The sequence below is a fragment of the Microcebus murinus genome, chromosome 24, assembly GCF_040939455.1.
Source record: "Microcebus murinus isolate Inina chromosome 24, M.murinus_Inina_mat1.0, whole genome shotgun sequence".
NCBI classification, from domain to species: Eukaryota; Metazoa; Chordata; class Mammalia; order Primates; family Cheirogaleidae; genus Microcebus; species Microcebus murinus.
This window is the reverse complement of record NC_134127.1, coordinates 2,689,705-2,714,390: the sequence shown is the minus strand read 5'-3', so window position 1 is coordinate 2,714,390 and position 24,686 is coordinate 2,689,705. Positions and strand designations below refer to the sequence as shown.

Here is a 24,686-nt window from a genome sequence, read left to right as displayed (position 1 = left end):
AAGATAAGTGATATCTCATTGTGGTTTTGATTTTCATTTCCCTTATGATTAGAGATGTTGAGCATTTGTTCATATGTTTGTTGGCCAGTAGTTTGTCTCCTTTTGAAAAGTGTCTGTTCATGGCCTTTACCCATTTTGCAATGGGGTTGGTTTTTTCTTGCTGATTTTCCTGAATTCTATAGAGATTCTAGTTCAATAGAGAGCTGATAACTAGAATCAGCATGCAAATAATGTCTGCTATTTTGTAAGTTGTCTGTTTGATCTCATGATAGTTTCCTTGGCTGTGCAGAAGCTTAGGAATCCTCCCCATTTGTTTTCTGAAGCCAACATCACCCTGATACCAAAACCCAGAACGCACTCAACAGACCAATATCCCTTATGAATATAGATGCAAAAATTCTCAATGAAATCCTAGCAAACCAAATTTAGGTGCTTATCAAAAAAAAAAAAAATCCAATACAACCATATGGGCTTCATCCCAGGGATGCAAGGATGGTTCAACACACACAAATCTATAAATGTAATTCACCACGTAAATAAAAGCAAAAACTAATACCATATAATCCTTTCAGTAGATTCAGAAAAAGCATTTGACAAAATTCAGCACCCTTTTAGATAACAACACTTAACAAAATAGGCATAGACTGGACTTAAACCTAAAAATGATAATAGCCATATATGAGAAACCCACAGCCAACATCATACTGAGCAGGGGGAAATTGAAAGCATTCCCTTGTCTGGAATCAGACAAGGTTGCCCTCTGTTATCGCTGCTGTTCAACATAGTGCTGGAAGTCCTAGCCAGAGCAATAAGAGAAGAGAAGGAAATTAAAGGCATTCAAATGGGGGCAGAAGAGGTCAAACTATCGCCCTTTGCTGATGATATGATCTTAGATCTAGAAAACTCCAAAGATTCTGCCGTGAGACTGCTGGAATTGATAAATTCAGCAAATTGCAGGTTACAAAATCAATATACGCAACTCAGTAGCATTCCTATATGCCAACAACAGTCACACTGAAAACTAAATCAAAGTCTCAATACCCTTCACACTAGCAATGAAGAAAGTAAAATACCTAGGAATCTATTTAACTAAGGAGGTGAAAGACCCCTATGGGGAGAATTACAAAACACTGAGGAAGGAAATAGCAGAGGACGTAAACAGATGGAAAACCATACCATGCTCATATATTGGCAGAATCAACATTGTTAAAATGTCTGTATTACCCAAAGTGATTCAACACAATCCCTATTAAATCCTTATTAAAATACCAACGTCATTTTTTGCAGATCTAGAAAACAATAATTCTATGCTTCATATGGAACCGGAGAAGGCCTGTATAGCAAAGGCAATCTTAAGCAAAAAGAACAAATTGGGAGCCATCAATTTACCAGACTTCAAGCTATAGTGCAAGGCTACAGTAACTAAAACAGCATATCATTAGCACAAAAACAGAGACATAGAGCAATGTAACACAACTGAAAACCCAGATATAAAACCATCCTCTTATAGCCATCTAATCTTTTGCAAAGAAGACAAAAACATTCACAGTGGAAAAGAATCCTTATTCAATAAATGGTGCTGGGAAAATTGGATAGCCACATGTAGAAGACTGAAACAGGATCTGCACCTCTCACTTCTCACAAAATTCAACTCTCAGTTGATAACTGACTTAAACCTAAGGAATGAGACTATAAGAAATCTAGAAGAAAATATTGGAAAACACTTATTTATAGACATCTGTCTAGGGAAAAAAAGGATGAAGGAGATCCCAAAGACAATCATAGCAACGACAAAAATAAGTATAGAGGACCTGATCAAATTAAAAAGCTCCTAAAATTTTTATTTGGCCTCTCACCTCTTCGGTGGTCTCCAATCCTCTCATTTTCTTACTACCTATGTCTATATTTGCATATCTGTTTCTGTATCTCTCTCCGTATATATATTTTTATATGTGTGTATATATATATTCTATATCTACTCCATGAATGTGTGTATATATGTATGTATGTATGCATATATCGTCCATGATAATTATTATATAAATTTTTAAAAATATTTTACTTAATTCATTTTTTCTATTTCACAGAAAATTTCAGGCGATGCATTATTGAAAAGAACTATGAAAGTACATGTTATTGTGGATAAATCCATGGTATGTGATATTAATATATTTATTGCATCTTCATTTGTGTTTAAATTCAGGGGGAATATGAATATGAAACGTCTATTATTTTCAATTCAGATATATTTTATTCTGATTAAAATATGTCTTAGTCTTGCAGGACAGAAAGAAATGTTGTGAATTGCCTTTACACTGACATAAGGAAATAAACACTAGTGTTTCAGTTTTCCAAATTAGTATAGGACTTTAGCATTAATGTATAACTTAATATGGAAAGGTACTACTACACTGTAATCTACTGGATTATAACTAGTTTTAGATACTTCTGGATCCACCCCAATTCTTGATGCAACTCTTCAGTAAATCTATCTCCATTTTAACAAAACTATTTTATTAACTACTCAAATGGATATTCTTGTTACTAAATATTATTATTTATAAGATAATTTTATGTTTGATAATTGCTTAGTTTTCATGATGGAAGTTCTGTATTGAAAACTAGGAAGAATCATTCACTAGAATGTTTAGTTGATTTTGATTTTATTTTTGTCAACAGTATTGATAACTATGGATATAGATTCAGTAATTGGTATTAGTGTGCCTATGCCCTATTAATTATTGACTCCTTTTTTTCTCTTTCCTACTCTTGCATAATTGGTTTAGTTTTAGAATTTCTTTTTATCGCCAACACTTTTTTTTTCTGCTGTACCACTGTTTCTAGTCCCCAGCCTCAGTGGTCTCTCTCATGTTCTAGTAAGTGTTTTTAATATCTCGTGATATGAAATTAATGTTATACAACTTTATAAATATTATAAGAGCCTCATAACAGCAAAATTCTATTTAAATTTAATCAGTGATTATAACAGTGTCATATTTTACTTCCCCATGTGTTGTGAACTGTAGAATAAATGATGTGAAATGAAATATTCAGTTATTTTTAATGAAATTAATAACATTTTAAAAGTTTCATTTTTCGCCATGTATTTGCCATTTACAAAGCTTTTCATTCCTTCTAATAGGTCTTAATTTATGATATTTTTGTTTAGCCTGCTGAATTCTCTCCGGATTTTGTTCAACTGAAATTGTCTTTATTTCATCCTCACTTTTTAAACATTTAATTTGGAAATAATTTCAAATGTTCAGAAAAGTCACAAGAAGGAGAACAATACAATACCACTTTTATTCTCTTTACCCACATTTATTGTTAATATTCTATCCCATATCACTTGTGCTGTCTCCATTTGAATTAGAAAGTAAGTTGTAAATCGCATCATGGAGCTTAACTGTAAAATACTGTGGTGTGTATTTACCTAGAATAAGACCATTATCTCTTCAACCACAACAGAATTGTCCATCTCAGTAAAAATAGTGTTGTTAAAATACTTTTGTCGCTTCCACTCTAAATTAATTTCACTGTGGTTAGATAACGTGATCTAAGTGATACTGTGTTTTATATTCAAAGAACTGTTTTATGACCTAATCTGGGTCAATTTATATAGAACTTTTATTTGTGTTTGAAAAAATATGTATTCTCATATTTGTAGACAAGCTTCTATATACATATATTATATCCAAATTTGCTTAGGTTTTTAAAATCTTGCCTACCCTTACTGTTAATTTGTCTACTCAATCTTAGTTATTAAGATACCTTTGTGAAATATCTCAATATTATATTCTATTTATCGTTTTGTTAAATCTTGTTTTATATATTTTATAGTCTTGTTATTTGTTATATGCAACTTTAGAAACTCTCCATCTTTCTAATAATTGAATATTTTATCAGTGTATTGTGATAATCCTGTTCTTTTTGTGTTCCAAGATTTATTCTTATCAACATAACTACTAAATTCATATAACTATTACAGAATTTAATATATGCTTTGTCTATTATTTTCCTGAAACTACATGATATCTTTTCATCTTTTGATTCAGTATTTTTGTGTCCTTATAAATTATGTTTTCTGAAAAAAAATTAGTGTGCATATAATGGATTTTTTATTGTCTGTTTGGATAGTGTTTGGTCTTATGATTATTGATGTATTTGGGTTTGTTTATATGATATTTTTGTATTATGTTTTTGTATGATTTTTATATATTTAGCTTTGCAAAGAAGAACTTTCACTCATACCATACATGCTACATCATTTAAATATACAGTGTGGTTTACTGCAGAATGTTACATAAAGAGAAATACCAACAATGTGCAAAACTGTCTCTAAAGATATGGACTTCAAAGAGTTAGAAGAATAAATCTCTTTTGTCTATATCAGAGTGGAACTCTATCCATTGCATTTTATTTTCATCCATTGCATTTTATTTTCTATAAGGAATCTTCTGAGACTTACTGGGCATTACTGAAGATCCCAAGCACCACTTTTTCATGAACCAACCTCTCCTAGCTTCTAACTTTTCTTCTGCAGCTTCCTCAGTCCTCTTAATCTTCATAGAATTTAAGACAGTTAGGGCCTTACTTTGGATTAGACTTTGGCTTACTGGAAATGTTGTGACTGGTTTGATCTTTTATGTAAACCACTAACACGTTCTCTAATCATCCATAAGGCTGTTTCACTTTCTTGTCATTCATGTGTTCACTGGAGTAGCACTTTATATGTATACCGTGGAGCATGACTCAGCTTTCAAAAATGGTGAACTAATACCTCTTGTATTAACCTGGATGAAACTAGAGCCTATTCTTTCAAGTGAAGTATCACAAGAACAGAAAAACAAACACCACACGTACTCACTATTAAATCAGAACTAATCGCTCAACACTTCTGTGCACATAGGGAAATAACATTTCACTGGAAATCAAGCAGGTAGGGGGGAGGGGATGGGTAAATTCACACTTAATGGGTACAATGCACACTATCTGGGGGATGGACACACTTGTGTCTTTGACTCAAACGGTACAAAAGCAATTTATGTAACCAAAACGTTTGTACCCTCGTAATATTCTTAAATAGAAAATAAATAAATACATACATTTCCTTCAAGAACTTTTGTTTCGTATTCACAGCTTGGCTAACTGCTGGGTGCAAGGCCTAGCTGTTAGCCTATCTCAGTTTTCGACATTGAATTAAAGCAACAGTCATGCCATTCTACCCTTCATTTGAACACTTAGTGGCCATTGTAAGGTGATTAATTGGCCTAATTTTAACAGTGCTTCCTTCCAGTGAGAGCAAGAGAAACAGGAATGACCAGTTAGAAACCACACAGCATTTATAGATTAAATGCTATAATTTGCCATCTTATATGGACACATTTCCTGGCAAACAAAAATAACCACAATAGTAACATCAAAGATCACTGGTGACAGATTGCCGTAACAGATAAAATAACAATAACACATTTTAAAATATTTCAAGAATTACCAAAATTTGGCACAGAGACATGAAGTAAGAACACAATGTTGGAAAAATAGCGCCAGTAGACTTGTTTGGTGCATTATTGCCACAAACCTTCAATTTGTAAAAAAAAAAAGAAAAGAAAAGGAAATATCTGCTTCAATAAGGTGAAGTGCAATAAAATGAGGTATGCTTTCATAGTCATGTTGTTTTATTAGGATGAAGACAAATAATGACAGCATACTATAATAGAAATAATAGACTTAGTAGTTTAGCTAGTTAGATTTGAGTTCTGGTTCTTTTCCTTGTTTGTTATGCACCCTTGGTACCTCAAGACTTTGACTCTTTAATTTCTAGATCTGTAAAGAGGAAAATAATCACAACCATCTTATTTTAATTTTATTGACTAATTTATAAAATCTCTAGGTTCATGTCTAAACTTTAGCATATGATATATCTTAATTCTACTTTGGCCTCTTCAGTTGAGTACTAAATTATTCTAACTTTTATATTTAAATCCATTTAAATATAATAGTTTAGTAATTTTCACTAGTGATAAAGAAACAAAATTTGTCTTTCAGTATGACTATATGGGCTCTGAAGTGGCAATTGCAGTTGAGAAAGTTACCCAAATCTTTGGTTTCATCAACACTGTAAGTATGTTTCATACTTATGTAGGCAACATATCCATTAATGCAGTAACGTTGCATAAATAGCATTTACACTTTTATAAAAAGTGTAGTCCAACTAACTAGTTTAATCCACCAATGGATTTATCTCCAAAAAATAGTAAATTAAGTATATTAGCATTATGTATTGAGGCATACTGGTTATATTTATGGTTACCCAAACTTGTGTAACATGTATCTTCTGTTTTCAGATGTTTTCCCAGCTTAAAATGACAATTATGCTATCTTCTTTGGAGGTGTGGTCAGATCAAAGTAAAATTTCAACAAGTGGGGATGTTGATGAATTACTACAAAGATTTTTGTCTTGGAAACAAAAATTTTCCTTCCAGAGGTTCCGTGATATGGCATACTTATTAATGTAAGCACTATATTCACGCCGATGAAGCCTTTCACCAAATTATTTGATGTATTAGCTATCAAAATTGTATACAAATTATGCATAATATTTACAGATATGTGAATATTCTTTGGGCAAAATAGAAAATATAAAAGTCTTATAATGATGTAAGACAATTATTAAATCATAGTAGGCCATTATTCTCAGAGTACACTCTTATGGAAATGCAAGAGCTACAGAATGTTAGCCTTGTTAAATCACTCCACGTCTGCCCCAGGTCACCATGTTTAGCCTTGCGCTAAACATGGAACACCTCTATGGTTGTAAAGATTTTCTCAGAGGTAAACAATTGTAACTGTCATTTTAATATTGCATCGCATGCAAATTGGTTCACAGAACGCCATAATTGCATGGACTGCTGGTTATAGCACAAAACGTAAAATTAATAAATAACCGAAATCGACCACTTTGTTCTCCCTGTAGTTAGTTACCTCATGATATTTCTGCAGTGACCTGTGAGGTGGCTATTTATCTACTTGCTCTGCATCTTTCAAGAGTCTTTATACAGATTTTTATTTTAATAGTTTGATTAATTTGTATGCAAAAATTGAAAACACAAATTTAAAGATCTTAAGCAATATGGAATCTATTTATAAATTTATTGATATCCTCTGAGGAGTCCAAAGAGCTTCTGGGATTCCAGAGCGACATTAAGGTGGGACTAAAATGTGAGAGGACAGTTTCTACATCATATCTCCCTTTTTCTTAATGAATCAGCTGCATACGTTCTCTCCTTCTCTCCCTGTTTTCCAATTCAGTGCACTTCATATATTTTTAGAATTGGATCACTACCTAAAATTCATGGCAATAAACAATCTTCAGTTGTATATCTTAGAATTATATCCATCTAGTGATTACAATGGTGATTATTAATTTTTGAAAGGATTAGGCATTGTAGACTTTGTCTCACATACTTTTGAACAGCCTTTAGAACTTAACTTTCTGTGAATTATAGGATATTACAACAATCATAAATGATTGAAAGTATAAGATAGTTTATGTGATATTCATGTTTCAAAGAAAGCATAACTTTATATAGGAATCCAATTCATAAAATGCTGTTATTACCTTTTTAAAATGTATGTATCCATAAGAAAAATTGTATTATTTAGTTATAGGGACCATCTTATTCATGTGGGAGCAACTTATCATGGAATGGCGTGTGATCCCAAGTTTGCAGCAGGAGTGGCTCTGGTATGCATTTCTTCCCATCTCTTTAGTAATAACAAAGTTTTGAAAGTTAATATTCATTTCAATGATCAAAAATACATATGATGGATCTCTAATATTGTTTATACAGATCTTTATCAAAATGGTCCCTTTTTTTAGATTTTATAACTCAAATAGTATAATTTTCAAAGTGTTTTGTTATTGTAGGGGAAAAACTATTACATAAAACTTACCAATCATTTTCAAGTGTACAGTTCAGTAGTAGTAAATATATTCACATTGTTATGAAACATATCTCAAGAATGTTTCATCTTGAAAAACTGAAACTCCACACCTGTTAAATCACTCCACGTCTGTCCCAGGTTACCACTATTCAACTTTCTGTTCACATTAATTTGATAAATTCAGATTCCTTTATAAGTGGAATCATACAGTATTAGTCTTTCTATGACTGGCTTATTTTACATAACATGATGCCCTCAAGGTTCATCTATGTTGTACCTAATGTGACAAGAATTTCTTCCAGTTGTGGCTAAAACATATTCCATTGTAAGTATATACAATATTTTCTTTACCCATTCATCTGACGATGGCATTTAGTTATTTACATATCTAGGTTATTGTGTATACTGCTGCAATGAACACTGAGATTCTGATTTCATTTCTTTTGGATATGTACTGCCGCAGTTGGTTTTCTGTTGCTTATAACAGAATACCCAAAACTAGGTAATTATAAACTACTAATTATAAAAACTAGGTAATTTCTAAAAAAGAAAATTTATGTTTTATGGTCATGGAGGCTGAGAAGTTCAAAACCTATGGGCCTCATCTGGTGAGGGCCTTGTTGTTGATAGGGACTCTCTGCAAGGTTATGGCAGCACTGCTTGCTGAGGTGGCTGAGTGTGCTAGCTCAGGTCTCTCTTCCTCTTCTTATAAAGCCACCATTCCCACTCCCTTGGTAACCCATTAACCCATTAATCCATGAATATATTAATCCATTCATGAGGGAAGAGTCCTCATGACCAAATCACCTCATAAAGGTCCCACCTCTCACCACTAACACATTAAATATTAAATTTCAACGTGAATTTTAAAGGAGATGAACATTCTAGCCAACCAAACATTTAAGCCATAGAATATACCCAGAAGTGGTACTGGTATATCATATGGTAGACCATTTCTTTTTTTTTTTTTTCGAAGAATGGCCATACTGATTTCCATAGTGGTTGTGCCATTTTATAATCCTACCAACGTTTCCCATCTTATTTTCCACATTCTTACCAACACTAGTATTTTCTGTTTGTTTGTTTAATAGCAGTCATTCATTCTAATGGAAGCGAGGTCATATCTCATTGTTATTTGATTTGTATTTCTATGATATTTTGTGATGTCAAACATCTTTTCATATGCTTGTTGGCATTTTGCACGTATATTTGGAAAAATGCTCCTCAAGTCCTTTGCCCATTTTTTAATTGGGTTATTTGGTTTGTTTGTTGTTATTGGGTTGTAGGAGTTATTTACACACTAGATATTACCCCTTATCAGATATATGATTTGCAAATATTTTCTTCTATTCTATTCTATAGGTTGCCTTTACATTCTGTAGTGTAATTTGAAGCAGAAAAGTTCTTAATGTATTCTCATTTGTCTAATATTCCTTTATTTTTCCCTGTGCTTGTGAAATCATTTCTAAGAAATCTTGTTCAAATCAATGTCAATGAACATGTTCTCTAATGTTTTCTTCTAGGAGGTTTATATTATGGGTCTCTTCCTTGTATTTAATACATTTTGAGTTAATATTTTTATATGGTGTGAGATAAGGGTCTAACTTTATACTTTTCCATGTGGCTATCTAGTTTTCCCAACACCTTTAAGAAGCCTGTTCTTTTCTCATTGAATGGTCTTGGCACCTTTGTTGTATATCATTTGACTGTATATATGAGGAATTATTTCTAGGCTCTATATTCTATTCCACACATATTTATGTTTTTATTAATGCCAGTAACACATTGTTTTGATTACTGTAACTTTGATTTGAAACCAGGAAATATGACTTCTCCAAACTTTTTCTTCTTTTCTAAAATCATCATGGCTGTTTGTAGTCCCTTAAGATTCCATATAAATTTTGAATATTTTTTTTAATATTTCTGCAAAAATATTCTCATGATTTATAGTAGATATTTAGATAAACTTGCAGTTTGCTTTCGGTAGTAATGAAATCTTTTGATATTAAGTGTTCTAACCCATGTATGTAAGATGTTCTTCCATTTATTTACATCTTCTGTAATTTCTTCTGTCAGAGTTTCACAATGTTCAGTGTACAGGGCTTCTCACCACCTTTGTTAGATTTATTTCTAAGTATTTCATCCTTTTTGATATCCTAGGAATTATAATTGTTTTCTTGATTCATTTTTGGATTATTCATTTTTAATGTATAGAAACACATTCTATTATTATGTGTTGATTTTATATATTACAATTTTGCTGAATTTATAAGTTTAGCAGTTTATTCCATATGGAATCTTGAGGTTTTCTACAGATAAGATCATGCCACCTGGAACAGAGATAATTTTAATGAAGATCATTTCTAATTTGGAGGCCTTTAACTTATTACTGTCCCCCTCCTTTTTTTTTTTTTTTTTTTTTTTCTTGCTTAATTGCTGTGGCTAGGTTTTCCAACATTAAGTTGGGTAGAAATGGCGACAGTGAGCATCCTGTCCTGTTCCTGCTCTTAGAGGAAAAATTATCAGGGTTTCATCATTGAGTATAATGTTAGCTGTAGGCTTTTGCTATATGTCCCTTATGATGTTGAGGTAATTTGCTTTATTTCTAGTTTGTTGAATATTTTTATAATGAAAAGGTGCTGAATCATGTGAAATTCATATTCTTCCTTAATTGAGATGGTCGTGTGAATTTTTCTTCATTCTGTTGAAATGGTGCATTACATTGATTTGCCTATGTTGAGCAATCCTTGTGTTCTAGGAATCAATCCCATTTGGTCATGGTGTGTTTTCATGTTAAGGTGCTATTAGATTTGCTTGGCTAGTTTTTGCTAGAGAATTTTGCATCAATATTCATTAAGGAACTTTTTAAAGAACCAAATCTTTACTTTTTTCTATTGAATTTCTATTTTCTATTTAACTTATTTCTGCTTTAATTTTTATTATTTATTTATTTATTTCTGCTTGCTCAGGTTTAGTTTCTTCTCCATTTTCCTAGTTCCTTGTGGTGTAAAGTTCGGTTGTGATTTGAGATTTTTTGTTACATAGTTTTGATGTGTGTATTACACATGTAAACTTTCCTCTTAGCACTGTTTTTTATGGATCCCTCAAGTTTGGGTATACATTGTTTTCATTTTAATTTCTCTCAAGGTGCTTTCTATTGTGACTTCTTTGACTCATTTATTGTTTAATATTGTATTTTTAAATTCTCACAGATTTGTGGATAGTCAGGTTTTTCTTCTTTAAGTAATTTCTAATTGCATTTCATACAGACTGGAGAAAATCCTTGGCATAATTTCAATTATTTTAAAAATTGTTAAGACTTTTTTTGTGGCATAAAAGGTGGTCTGTGCTGGAGAATGTTCCATATGGGCATGAAAAAAAATTATGTATCCTGCTATTGCTCTATAGAATGTTGTGTATATATCTGTTATATCCATTTGGCCTGTCCTGTTATTCAAGTCCTATATTTACTTGTTTACCTTCCATCTGGTTATATCAGTTACTAAAAGTGGAGGATTGAAATCTCCTGCCATTATTTTGTTGCTATTTAGTTCTTCCTTAAGTTTTTGTCAACTTTTCATCATATATCTAGGAGTTCCAATATTTGGTACATAAATATTTATAATTGTACTTTCTTGGTGAATTGACATAGAATAGATACAAATATATTCCTTCTTTGTCTCTTTTAATGCTTTCAACTTTTTGACTTGCAGTCAGTATAGCCACCCTCACTTTCTTTTGGTTACTATTTTCAGGGAATATTTCTTTCCAATCCTTCCCTTTTAAGCAATTTGTGGTTTTGTTTGTTTGTTTGTTTATTTCATCATATTGTGGGGGTATAACCTTAACCTCATAATGTAACCTTAACAAGGTTACATATATTGCCCCTGCCTCCCTTGCCCCTTGAGCCACAGCTTCAAACGTGTCTATCCCCCAGGTGGTGTGCATCGCACTCATTGAACTCTTTATTTAAGTATATACCCATCTCCTCTTCCCCCTCCCACCTGCTTTTATAAGTAAAGTGATTCTCTTGTAGTTAGCATATATTTGATGCTGGTTTTTGATTTTTTTTTTTTATCCATTTAGCCAACTTGTGCATTTATTCAGAAAGTTTAATCCATTTATATTTGATATAATTAGGGCTAGGGAAAAACTTACTATTGCTATTTCGTTAATTGTTTTCTGTATATCCTGTATATTTATTCCTCCTTTCCTCTCTTGCAGCCTTCTGTGTTGCATTGATGTTTCATGGTCACATATTTTGATGTGCTTATCTTTTTCTTGTGTATATATTCTATAGATTTTGGTGTGTATGGTTACCATTGCAATGACATAGAGTATCTTAAAGTTATAACAGTCTATTTTAGATGCATAACAACTTCACTTGCATACAGAGACTCTTACTCTTTATAGCTGTACCCCAAGTATTATGTTATCTATGTTACAAAATAAATGTTTTATATTGAACACTCAGTGTATAACATTTTAGGATTTTTATTTTTTATTCATTTTATGTTTTTTATTTTTTAGAACTTTCAGACAGCCTAAGTATTTCCTTTTCTTTTTTAAACATTCTATACAAGATTTAAAAGTGAATTAATGCATCAAAATTATGATACTTTGTTCACATACTTACAGTTATCAGAGAACTTTATAATTTTCATATGACTTTGTATTGCTACATAGTGTTCTTTCTTTTCAATTTGAAAGACTCTGTTAGAATTTCATGTTGATGAAGTCTACTGGTCCTGAACACCTACAGGTGGCATTGATCTGAAAAATTCTTAATTTCTTTATCAATTTTGAATGACAGATTTCCTTTGCTACATACAGAATTCTTGATTGTTTATTTATTTCAATACTTTGAATATATCACCCCATTCCTTTCTTTCTGCAAGGTTTCTTCTGAAATATCCACCGATAGTCCTATGAGAGCTCTCTTACATGTGACAAGTTACTTTTTCCTTGATGCTTTTAAATTTCTCTCATTGTCTTTGACTTATGACAGTTTGATTGTACTATGTGTCCATGAGGGCCTATTGGGTTTTATCCTCATTAAAGTTCATTGAATTTCTTGATTCAATTTGTCCATTTCCTTTTTTATATCTCCAAAGTTTTTGGCCATTATGTTCTCAAGTCTATGCCCTTTGCTCTCTCTCTTCACCTTCCAGGACTCCCATTATGCATATATTGCTCTGCTTAATGGTGACCCATAAGACCATACGCTCTCTTCATTTATTTCATTATTTATTCCTTCCAACATGACGGTTTCAAGTTATCTGTCTTCAGGTTCACTAATTTCATCTTATGCCAGATCAAATGTGCTTTAGAATTCCTCTAGTGAATTTTTCAGTCATTTATTGAATTTTTTAGCTACAGAATTTCTTTGATTTTTTTTTCAGTTTCTATCTCCTTGTTGATATTTATACATGGAATTTATTCCAGATGTATAAAGTTAGTTTATACTATGGAAATCAAAGAATATAATCCATTATATTAATAGACGAACAATTATATGATTCTATTAGTAGATGCAGAACACAAAATCCAAGCTTATCGTTATAAAACCTCCTAGCAAACTTGGAATATAATGAAAATTCTTCAACTTGATAAAGAACATCTACAAAAAATAAACAGTTAACACCATGCATATTTTGAGAAAATAATGCCTTATTGCTAAGATCAGGAATGAGGCAAGAATGTAGCTCACTATTCCTATTCAACATATTACTGGAGTCCAAAACACTGACAACACCAAATTGTGAGGATTTGGAGCAACAGAAATGCTTACTCATTGTTGACGAGATTACAAAATGGTACAGCCACTTTGGATGCATGTTTGGCAATTTCTTATGCTACTCAATTTACGTTTGCCCTGTGATATGGCAGTCATCCTTCTTGATATTTACCTAAATGAATTGAAAACTTATATCCACACAAAAACATGCATGTAAATGTTTCTAGTGGCCTTTTTTTATAATTGCTACAGATTAGAAATAACTAAGATGTCCTTTAATAAGTGAGTGGATAAGCAAACTAGTACATCCATACGAGGGAATATTATCCAGTGATTTAAATAATGAACTATTAAGCCACAATAAGACATGAAGAAAACCCAAATGTATACTTCTAGGTGAAAGAAGTCAATATGAAAAACTACATACTGTACTCATATTATTTTAACTACATGGTGTTCAGAAATGGGAAAAACTATAGAGATGGTAAAATGATCATTGGTTTTTGAGGGCATGTAGAAATGTTACAAAGTATTATACTATTATGCTTTTAGAAAAAAATTAATTTCACTTTTCTCAAACTACGTCTGAAGTCAAAACTGGCTGCCATTTCAATTTTTCAGAAAATGTATGTTTTTCCCCAGTGTTCACTTGAGAAATAATATAGTTACTAAAATAATGATTCTACTTCTCAAAATGTTTTCTCAAGCTCATTGGAATTTAATTTAATGGTGTGTTAAGATGTAAAACATATATTCAATTAATCTGATTTTATTATATGTCCATGCCATTTAGATCAAAATATTATTGCTTAAAAAGAATAACACCTTTTACCTGTTGTTTTAAAAAATGCTTATTTCTAAGAAAATGACTAGCTTTGGTATAGCAATTTTTAAAATTTTCATTTTCATTTTAGGTAGTAAAGCCAAAAGTGGTTGACAAGATCATAAGGGTGAAGAAATAATCTAGGCAATAATTCTATTTTGTGTGCTTGTTTTTTCTATTTAGTATTCAAAGAGAATAACCTTAGAGGCCTTTTCAGTGGTTCTGGTACAGTTGCTTGGAATTAATCTGGGATTAACATATGATAACATCTACAATTGTTACTGTCAAGGAGCTACATGCATAATGAGTCCGGAAGCAATGTAAGATGTAGTTTTTATCAAATCTTCTCTTCCTACAGATTTGTCTTATTCCTTGATGTATAATTTCTTGCAGTATAATGAGTAAAAATATTTTATTGGCTACAAATATGATTACTTAAAACATTAAAGTGTATGAGTGTGGAATGTTGCAGAGAATGAACTATATTGTACTATACTCAATATTATTAGATAGAGAGAAAGTGGATACTAATAACTTTATAAGGTTTACAGAAGTCTTGGATTTGTTGAAAAACTTCTCAGTGTCAGCAAGTGAAACGATACCTGTGTAGCAAGAAGTCTGAAAAGCTCAACAGACCTAGAAAAAGATTTGTAGGTGGGGGGGGGGCAACAAATTTAGAAATGTAAGAAAAAATTGGGACTAAAAAGATTATTTTGGGCATAGGAAAAAGAAAATAAAATGCAATAGGCTTAAAAGCCATTAGTAAGGGAAAGAAAGTAATATAGAAAATGTAAGAATGATCATGATCATGCATTCATGATGTGAGGGCTTGGATTATATAATAAATGTTATCAATACAAAAACATTTTAATAAACTTACAAAGTATGGGTAATAAAAATTTATCTTGTGAAATGAATCAGAGGGATCTACAATATACTAATATTTGAGAGATGATTTTCATACTAATCTACGTAAGTTCATTAAGATTGAGAAAGAGGATGTCAAGAATTATTCATATGTTTTTGGAAATCACAAGTTAATAACAAATATTGAAAAAGGACAATATTTTAGGAAAGTAGAAAAATAGGGGGAAATCTTGAAGATAGATTGTAAGCATTAAATCAGAGATATTCTGAGTAATGGATTGGAGTTAAGGGAGAGTTAGTTATATAGGTCTCAGCCTCAGAGGACTAGAGATCTAAAATGTGCAAGCCATCAGCATGTGGATGGGAAATAAAAATGTCGAACAGTTAACTTTGCAAGTACTTATATTGGGTGAAAAGAGGTGGCTTAAGATAATGTTTGGAGTCATCCTAATATGTTCTTGTGTCCTTGGTCTCTGTCCTAAAAAATCTGCAAACAATGAGCACATGTGTCACCCAGATCATGTTTTTAAAATACTCTTTTTTAATAAAATGAACAGGGAAACCTTGGAGAAATGATTGATTCCAGGCTAAGGCAGAGAAAATACAAATGAGCCTGGAACATCTTGTGTAAGAAAATAAGAGAAGTTCAGAGAAGTATGGACAGAATTTGTGGAAGGGACATAAAAGCTGGCTTGAAGGGATTTTCACTTGCCAAATCTGGGACATTTTGAATGCCAAAAGTAATAATGGTAGTAATGGATTATAACCCACTAAGCAAAATAAAAAATATGATTTCATATTAATATAAATACATGAATATATAGATTGGAAGTGTAATTAAGGAATAGAATATTTACATAAAACCAAAGTACTTCTCTCTATGCAATTATTAAATGATAAAAAATAAGTAATTTAACAATGAAGACTTGTGGACACACCTTAATCAACTGATACGTTTTTATCAGTAATATGACATATTGAATCAGTAATATGACATATTGAAATTGTGTGCCACGTTTCAAGTTGCAATGAGACAAACATAGCTATGATCTTGTGATGATGCTGCCAAAATACATAAACTAAATCTAACCATAAGGAAGTATTTCATAAACCTGAATTCAGGGACATTCTACAAGATAATTGGCCTATAATTATAGAACTTTTCATGGTCATTAAAGCTAACAAAAATTTGGGCAACTAAACTAAGAAGACATGAGAACTAAATGCAATAATGCTTGATACTGAACTGAATCTTTTTGCTATCAAATGCCAGGATTGTGATAATTTGAATAGAGTCTGAGGATTAGATACTAGTAATATATGATTTTTTTCCTGCTTTTGAAGAAGAAAGAGTGCTTATGTAGAATAATTTATTTCTGTGGAAAATTTACATGTTAAAGTATTTACAGTTATCATTATATTATGTTACCATTTTACCCTTAACTTTTCAGGAAGCAAAACTTACTTTTGCACTATATTTGTGTCATTTTTAAAAATTCGAGATCATTTCAAAATTACACAAAAACTCATTAAACAGTACTTTCTTAAAAGTAAAGAAATACAAAAAGTTAAAAGTTAAAAAAGGGAATCTAGAGCTTTTACACTTTATATACTTCAATGTTGAAATAATTTATTTGGTAAATTCTGTTAACAAAGAATAATCATGACTTTTCATTAACACAATCATCTCCTTGAAGTTTTCCACATAAATGTTATACTATGTTCTATTTTCTTAATGATTATTGGAGCTTGTTATAATAATGATAACATTGACAGTATAATATTATACTGGAATGAGGCTTATTGTGCCCCAAATGTTAAGTATTTTGCCACTTTACACTGTCTCTACTTTCTAGATGTCTATTGTATCAAATTACAATAGAAATAGACTTATTTCTTTTCTTTATAACATATATTAAAAGTAAAATCACTCTGCACTCCTTTGGCTCTTCTCTAAGTGAAGTAGGTCAGAATTCATAGCATTTTATTTAAGAGTGTTACTTTGATACTTTTATTCCATTTATCTGAGGAATATAATTTAATTTTAGACTATTGCATGGTGTAAAGCTTTTTAGCAGTTGCAGCATGGATGAATTTAAACAGATAATTTCGCAGTCTGAACTTGAGTGTCTTCAGAATGAAACAATTTCAAGAGTGATTTCCCCAAAACAAAGTGCAACTTGTGGCAATTCAGTTGTGGAATCAGGAGAGGAATGTGATTGTGGCACAGAAGAGGTGAGTGAGAAACTTTGTAGTTAATTCACAGATGTGTTTTTTGTTTGTTGTGTTTTGTTTTATGTCTATTTGTTTCTCATGGAGTCTATAGATACAGATATGATATAAAAGGAGAGGACTTTTTAAAAATGCTGCACCATTTTATCAAATATTTAAGATGGAGAGATGTGGCCATGTGATAACAACTCAGCCTGAATTTAAAACATTTGTAGAGTTCAACACCTGGATAAGAGTGTCAGACATTAAAGAAAGAGATTTTTTCATCATCTAACCATTAATAGTGATATCACTTTTTACTACCATATGTATCAGTAGCATTAATAATATAACCATCATCCTAATCTCTTGAATTCTTCAAAAGTGATTGCATTGGTTCATTAAGTTATTTAATGTGTGTTGTCATTTATTTCCTTATCTCCTAATTTCAGTCTTTGCCTCTGTGGTTCAAGGCATCATTTATTTTCACTTGCTTCTAAACAATTAGATTAATCATAATCCTTGGTTCATTATCATTCATGATAATACACGTGACTCAAGAATGATACGTGCATGGCCCAACTCTTTGTAATTCCTCACACTTTCTTCTCTCCTAGAATTAAATCTTAACTAGAATTTTTCATTTAATAATAAATTTCATAATTTTATCATAATTTTTATTAGCTTTCAATTTTAGAACATTTAAAAAATGTAACATAATTTTATTAGACTAAGTTTACATCCCCTATACGACTGATAATATCTATGTTATTTTGTGTAAGTGTAGCTCATGTATTCACTTTTTTGTGTTGTAATCCATTATGTATATACAATTACTGATCTTTACTATTTATGGCCACTTAGAGTGTTCGTAGGCTTTTTTCTCTCCTTCTAAAGAGTTTTGTTATGTTTTGCACTTAAATCCCGATGTACACAAATGTCTCCTGTCTATAAGCATTGTGTGCGTACACATCATCTATATCTAGATGCCACATCTAGATAAGGCATTTCTGGATTATCAAGTAGGTGAATAATGCCTGAATAATGGCCAGTTTTTTTCAAAAATAGTTGTGCTAATTTACACTTCTGATGGTTTTGTTTATTTCATACTCTATTTAGCATGTGGCATTGGCATACTGTAATTTTTGCCGATTGTATATGTACAGAATGATATCTCATTGTGCTTTCAATTGGACTTTCCTCAGTTACTACTAAAATTAATTATATCTTCATAGTTTTACTAGCCATCTAAGTTTTCTTTGCTGTGAAATGTTTGTGTACTTGATTTGTACTTCCATCTATTACGTATTTGCTTTTCCTTTGTATTCTTTATATATCCCTTATGCTGATCATTAATATGCTAAATGTCTTCCATATCTTCACACTTTCTTCAATATAATTTCTGTTATAAACAATATTTTTATTTAAAAATTAATGCACTTTCATAGAAAAATCTGTTTATTATGTCAGTGTTATGTCTTTGTATAACTGGTGAAAGCTTTTCTCTTTCCTTCATGAAGTTCTTTTCTTTTTTTAGTCTTCTCTCTGTGCTTCGATATAGATATATTTGATTGTTATAAATCAAAAACCACTAAATTTTCTTTTGTTAAGAGAGCTAGTGAATTTTTCATTCAAATATTTTCTATCCTTAAAATTTCCATTTAGTCCTTTTTTAAAAACATATCCATTTGCTGAAAGAATAATTTGACAAATTAAATATAGCAGTTTATTAGAGCAAAGTGTGATTTGTAAATTGACCAACACGCAGAACCAGGAGAGGTTTGTCTTGAAACTGCTCTGTGGGAGACCATAAACCACAGTTGGCCATTCCTCCTCCAAGCAGACCTGCATTCCTGACCCAAAGAAAACATAAAATAATAAATGACTCTTGGTGTTTTAAGCCACTAAATATTTGCTGTGCAGCAACAGACAGCACATATGTGTTGCTCAGTATGTCACAAATATGTTCACATATGTGTTTCTCTAAAAATATTTTATATCTTTTTTCTCATTTACATTTAGCTATGCAATCAATCTGTAATTTATTTTTGTATATATATATATATATATATAAGGATATCAAATATTCACAATAATTCATAGTGTGTCCTTCCCTTATTACACTGAATCATAATTTTTGTTATCTAGTGAACATTTGTGAATTTTTCTGTTTTGCCTCGTCTTGTACCAATATTGATGATCTTCATAAGTATACATTTCCACATTTCCATCAATTTGTGGGCTAAGGTATTCTATATTACCCAGCACTGCTTTTCTAGTTCATGGCTGTCTTGAGTATTTTTGGCCCTTTGCATTTTATTGTAAATTTCCAATTTGTCTTTTTGGTATCTACCACAAAAGAAGACTGATTTCCTGAAAGACATTGCATTGAATCTTAAGATAAATTTGAGGTTAGATAAATTAGAAGTGTACATCTCCATTTATTTATATCTAACTTTTTTCTGAGCAGTATCTTTTAATGTTCAGTGTAAAGATCTTGCACTGATATATTTTTAAATTTTTATTGCTATGTTTTCGATACTTTGATTCTACTATAAATCATATCATTTAAAAAATTTTCCCTTTGTTGATAGGATATAAAAATACTCCAGATTTTTATATTTTCATCTTGAATTTCTCAGCCTTGCTGACTTCTGTTACACTAACCAGTGCTATCAATAATAATATAATGTTAAGCACAGTGGTATTTTACATTTTATAGCACCAACATTTTATAAAGGTAAAAGAAACAGGTGAAATTAATGTAAATAATATAGTTTTGCTTAATATATGCAATTTAGTGTTATTTTAGCATGTAATCTATATATAAAATTATTTGTGTAATTTTGCTGTTTTTAATATCTATATGTGTTAATATCTAGATTGACGTGACAATGATATTTAAAGATATGTGCACATACACATACAGATATACATTTATCATATATTGAGAGAGAGAGAAAGACAAAGATTATAGGAATTAGCTCACACATTTGCAGGGCCTTTGTCATGGAGGTGAACACATATGCAGCAGGCCTAGGAGTCAGACAAACTGAAGCAAGATTCAGGAGGAAAAGAGACCAATTGCAGGCCCAACTGCTCCTTCCCTCCAAGGGATGAGTCAGCAGATCCGCACCTTGGAGTTAATGCAGTGGAGAGTTTTGACTCTGTGGATGTTGGGGTGGAATGCACGTACTTTGCATATGAGATGGACATGAATCACTGGGGACCAGATAGTAAAATGTGGTCGATGGAATAATCCCCAAAGTTACCCATGTCCTACTTATCATAACACCTTTTATTATTTTTTTTTTCAGAATTCTGGTGTATTTATTCAACAGTGAGAAAGTAGTTTATTCTTTCTTAAACAACAACTTTGTTCTCAAAAGCTGTCCCACCTTCATGCTGGTTCTTATTTTTTTAATTTCTCAAAATTTTATATTTATTTTTTAAATTTCAGAGCATTATGGGGTAAAAACATTTTTGGGATACATATAATGCCTTTGTCTTGTCCAGCCCAGAGCTACAAGTGTGCCCTTCCTCCATACAGTGCATATTGTTATTTTTTTTTTAATTTTTTTTTCTTTTACATGAATTAAAATGTTCTAATATATTGTTATTTTTTAATAAAAGGGTTATACGTTAGTCTAAAATTAATTTCCATGTCCTTCTAACTAATTTAGGATTAATACATCCTTTCGCATATCAAATGAAAGTGAATAAGAGACTGCAGTTTTGAGGGTTGACTTTTTTTTTCTTCCTCTGCCCAAGCTGAGCTGCTGGGCTCATATGCTTCTCTTGCTTCTGCCTCTGGGGTGGCTGGGACTAGAGGCACGAGTGACCGTGCCCAGCCCCATAACTTCTGAGGATGTTGTCTGATGTGGCAAAAGGGACTTTAAATGTGTGACCAAGTAAAATACTTTGAGAGAAAATGATTATTCTTTGTTATCCAGGTGGGCCCAGTGTAATCCTAAGGGTTCTTACTAGCCTGATGCAAAAGGGTCAGAGTTAGAGGAGATGTGACAATGATATTTAAAGATTCTGTACTGCTGGATTTAAAGATGGAGAAAGGGTCCATGAGCCAGGGAGTGCAGGTGGTCTCTCGAAGCTGGAAAGGCAGGGGAACAGATTCTCTCTAGACCCTTCAAAGGAATGCAAAACTTCCAATACATGATTGTAGTGTAGTAAGTCTCTTGTCTAGAACTATAAAAAATACATTTAGTGGTTGTAAGCCACTAACTTTGTGGTAATTTGTTACCGCAGAAATAGAAAATGACTGAGTTGACTCTTGGTCCCTGGAGGTTAACAAACTCCTTTAACAGATTTAAATGTTTCCTGCCAAGCAGGCTGCAGTTTTTCTGAGGAGAATAACAATTTGAGTATCGTAGAAGCCTACATTCAATACATTGGCCTACTTTGGTTAAACTTATTTCTGCCAAGACTTTTGTGGCTATTTCAGCAGCAACATTTTGGTGATATGAAGTCAAGGTCCAATTCTTATTAAATTGAAGATAGGGATTGTTAATGGGAGGGGAATTTAAGTACCAGAAGAGACAGGTGGGAATCTATCTTCTGAAGTATTGAAAGTAACAGCTAATGGTTTTGTCAGGAGGGTAGCGAGATGGCAGATCCAGGAAGCCATACAATTCAGAGCAATAGCTATGGGCTTGAGACAAGTACACAGGAGAGTTTTATTCTTCCTTAGGCAATAGCAGAGACCTCCAAATCTGATAAAATGTGGCTAGAGGAAATCACATCAGTGTTCGGAACTTTATCTTGGGTAGAAGCTGTCTACCTCTAATGTTACCAGGTCTCAGGTTGAGGTTTCCTGATAGAATGAGTATTCAGTGCACAGAGTAAGGGTAGTGGGGATAGTCTGAGACAAGATGATCATTCAGAGTTGACAGGGCTGGGCCAACTGTCCTGTAAGTGAGAGCAAAGAGTTTTAATTTTCTCACCTTCTACTCTTGACCTCCTAGAGTCTAAGGTTTACCTTCTTCACCTGCCATGGTTGCTCTTGTCCCATGGCCGTGTGATCAGCATGAATAGTGTTTGTAGCAATCTCTTTACCCTTTTCTGTCCTTCATTACATCAAACTAAACCAAAAGCTAGGTTCATCCCTATGTAGTTTGACAGTTTAATTCTTGTATGTCTTGTGCCATCTCAGAATATCTCCCATCTACTGATGCATGCGTGGGCCTAAAGTCTCATCTATGAGCCTGTAAAGTCAAAGCAAATTATCTACTTATGAGCATAGGTAAATATTCCCATTTTAAATGGGAGAAATAAGCAAGAAGAAAGGGATAACAGGCTGCAAGCAAGTCTGAAACCCAAGAGAGCTAACATGAGGTATTCAGACTCCCGAATAATCTGCTTTGACTGCATGTCCAGTGTCTTTTACACACAGGTGCACGCGTGGGTCCAAGGCCTTGGGCAGCCCCACCCCATGGTTTGGCTGGGCTCAATTCATCCAGCTCTCCCAGGCTGGCATTGCATGCTGGTGGCTTTACAATTATGGGCTCTCAGTGGTGGTGCCACTCTCACAGTCCCACTAGGCTTTGCTCTAGTGGGGACTCTCTCTGGTGGCTTCTCCCCTGCAACAAGTCTGTACCTGGGCCTCCAGGCTTTTCATCCTTTGAAATATGAGTGGACGCGACCAAGCCTCTACAGTTCTTGCTTTCTGCAAGCCTGCAGAATTAGAGCCATGTGGATGCTGCCAAGGTTTATGACTTGCACCTTCTGGCGGGAGCTGTACCTGAGGCTGCTTGAGCAAAGCTTGGGAGCACTGTGCTGGAATGCTGGGAGCAGTGTCCTGAGGCAACCTTGGTCAGTGAGCCCATGAAGAGCACTCCAGTGTGTCTTCTGAAACCATTCTGCCCTCCTAGGCTTCTGGGCCTGCGATGGGAGGCAAAGCCTCTGATATCTCTAAAATGCTTTTGGGTCTTCCAACTTCTTGAGGAATAGCACCTGGCTTCCTTCTGTCTGTGGTAGTCTCTTAAACAAGTTTCTGGGTACATCCTTGGTGTCCTTTCCTGAAAATGCTCTTTCATTCTCTACTACATGGCTAGGCTATGAATTTTCCAAATTTTTTCCACTGTTTCCCTTTTCTCTAGCAGTTCACCACAAGCAGTTAGAAGTAAACACACAGAAACCTGAGCATTTTGCTGCTTAGAAATTTCTTCTGCCAGACACCCTAGTTCATCACTCTCAAGTTAACTCTTCCACAAAGCCTCCAGGCATGGTCACAGGTCAGCCAAGTCATTGGCTGGTTTATAACAAGGATATCCTTTACCATAGTTTCCAATACCTTTCCCTCCGTTACATCTGAAACCTCGTGAGAATAGACTTTACTGCCGTATTTCTGCCAGCATTCCAGTCTTAACTACTTAACTAATCTCTAAGGAGTACCACACTTTCCCCAGTATTTTTCTATTCCAAGCCCTCACCGGAATCTAGCCCTCTATCCTGCTTCTCCCAACTCTCCCAGCCACTACCCATTACCCAGTTTCAAAGCCACTTCCACATTCTTAGGCATTTGTTATCAGCAACACCCCACTTTTCAATAGTAATTTCTTGTCTTGAATTATTTTGCTGATTTTGTGAATTACCTATCAGTATTTTTTTGAACCCTGATGAATTAATTACCTTTATATCAATACTTTTTCAGACATTTCATGGATTTGGGAGGAACACTGTTACTGGAGAATGATTGTGTTTATTTTGGGGTGTCATGTATCTTCGCTTTTTCATGTTTCTATTTTTCCTATGTTGATATCTGCACATCTGGTGGAACAATCACCTTTTCCAATTTTATAGAATAGTTTTCACAGCGAAAAACCTTTTCCTGTAGGTGTGTCCTTCAGTGTCAGCTGGGCAGGGTGATTTATCTTTGGTTCTGGTTGGGCACCATGGTGTAGTCTCTGTTTGATTTCTTTGGTTGTCTTGAGTGCCTCGGTGGTCCACATTGTCAGTATTTTTGAATGCATTGGTGTGGATATTTTTAAGCTGAAGCCCCAAAACTGAGCTAGTAATCAGGCCCTTTGGGAGGGCAGGCACTGGGTATAGTGGTCTTGCTTTGTGGTCATGGAGGCAGCATTGCCA

General features: G+C 33.0%; 1 protein-coding gene across 1 annotated transcript in view; it reads left to right on the top strand.

Moving 5' to 3' along the window:
• LOC105878174 (A disintegrin and metallopeptidase domain 3) overlaps nt 1-24,686 on the top strand; it is a 118,710-nt gene that overhangs the window by 53,028 nt on the left and 40,996 nt on the right. Inside the window, exons 7-12 of the mRNA XM_075997194.1 lie at nt 2,088-2,153; nt 6,049-6,120; nt 6,348-6,514; nt 7,666-7,747; nt 14,691-14,827; nt 17,423-17,609. Coding sequence (XP_075853309.1) covers nt 2,088-2,153; nt 6,049-6,120; nt 6,348-6,514; nt 7,666-7,747; nt 14,691-14,827; nt 17,423-17,609 — 711 coding nt within the window. The remainder of the gene's footprint in view (nt 1-2,087; nt 2,154-6,048; nt 6,121-6,347; nt 6,515-7,665; nt 7,748-14,690; nt 14,828-17,422; nt 17,610-24,686) is intronic.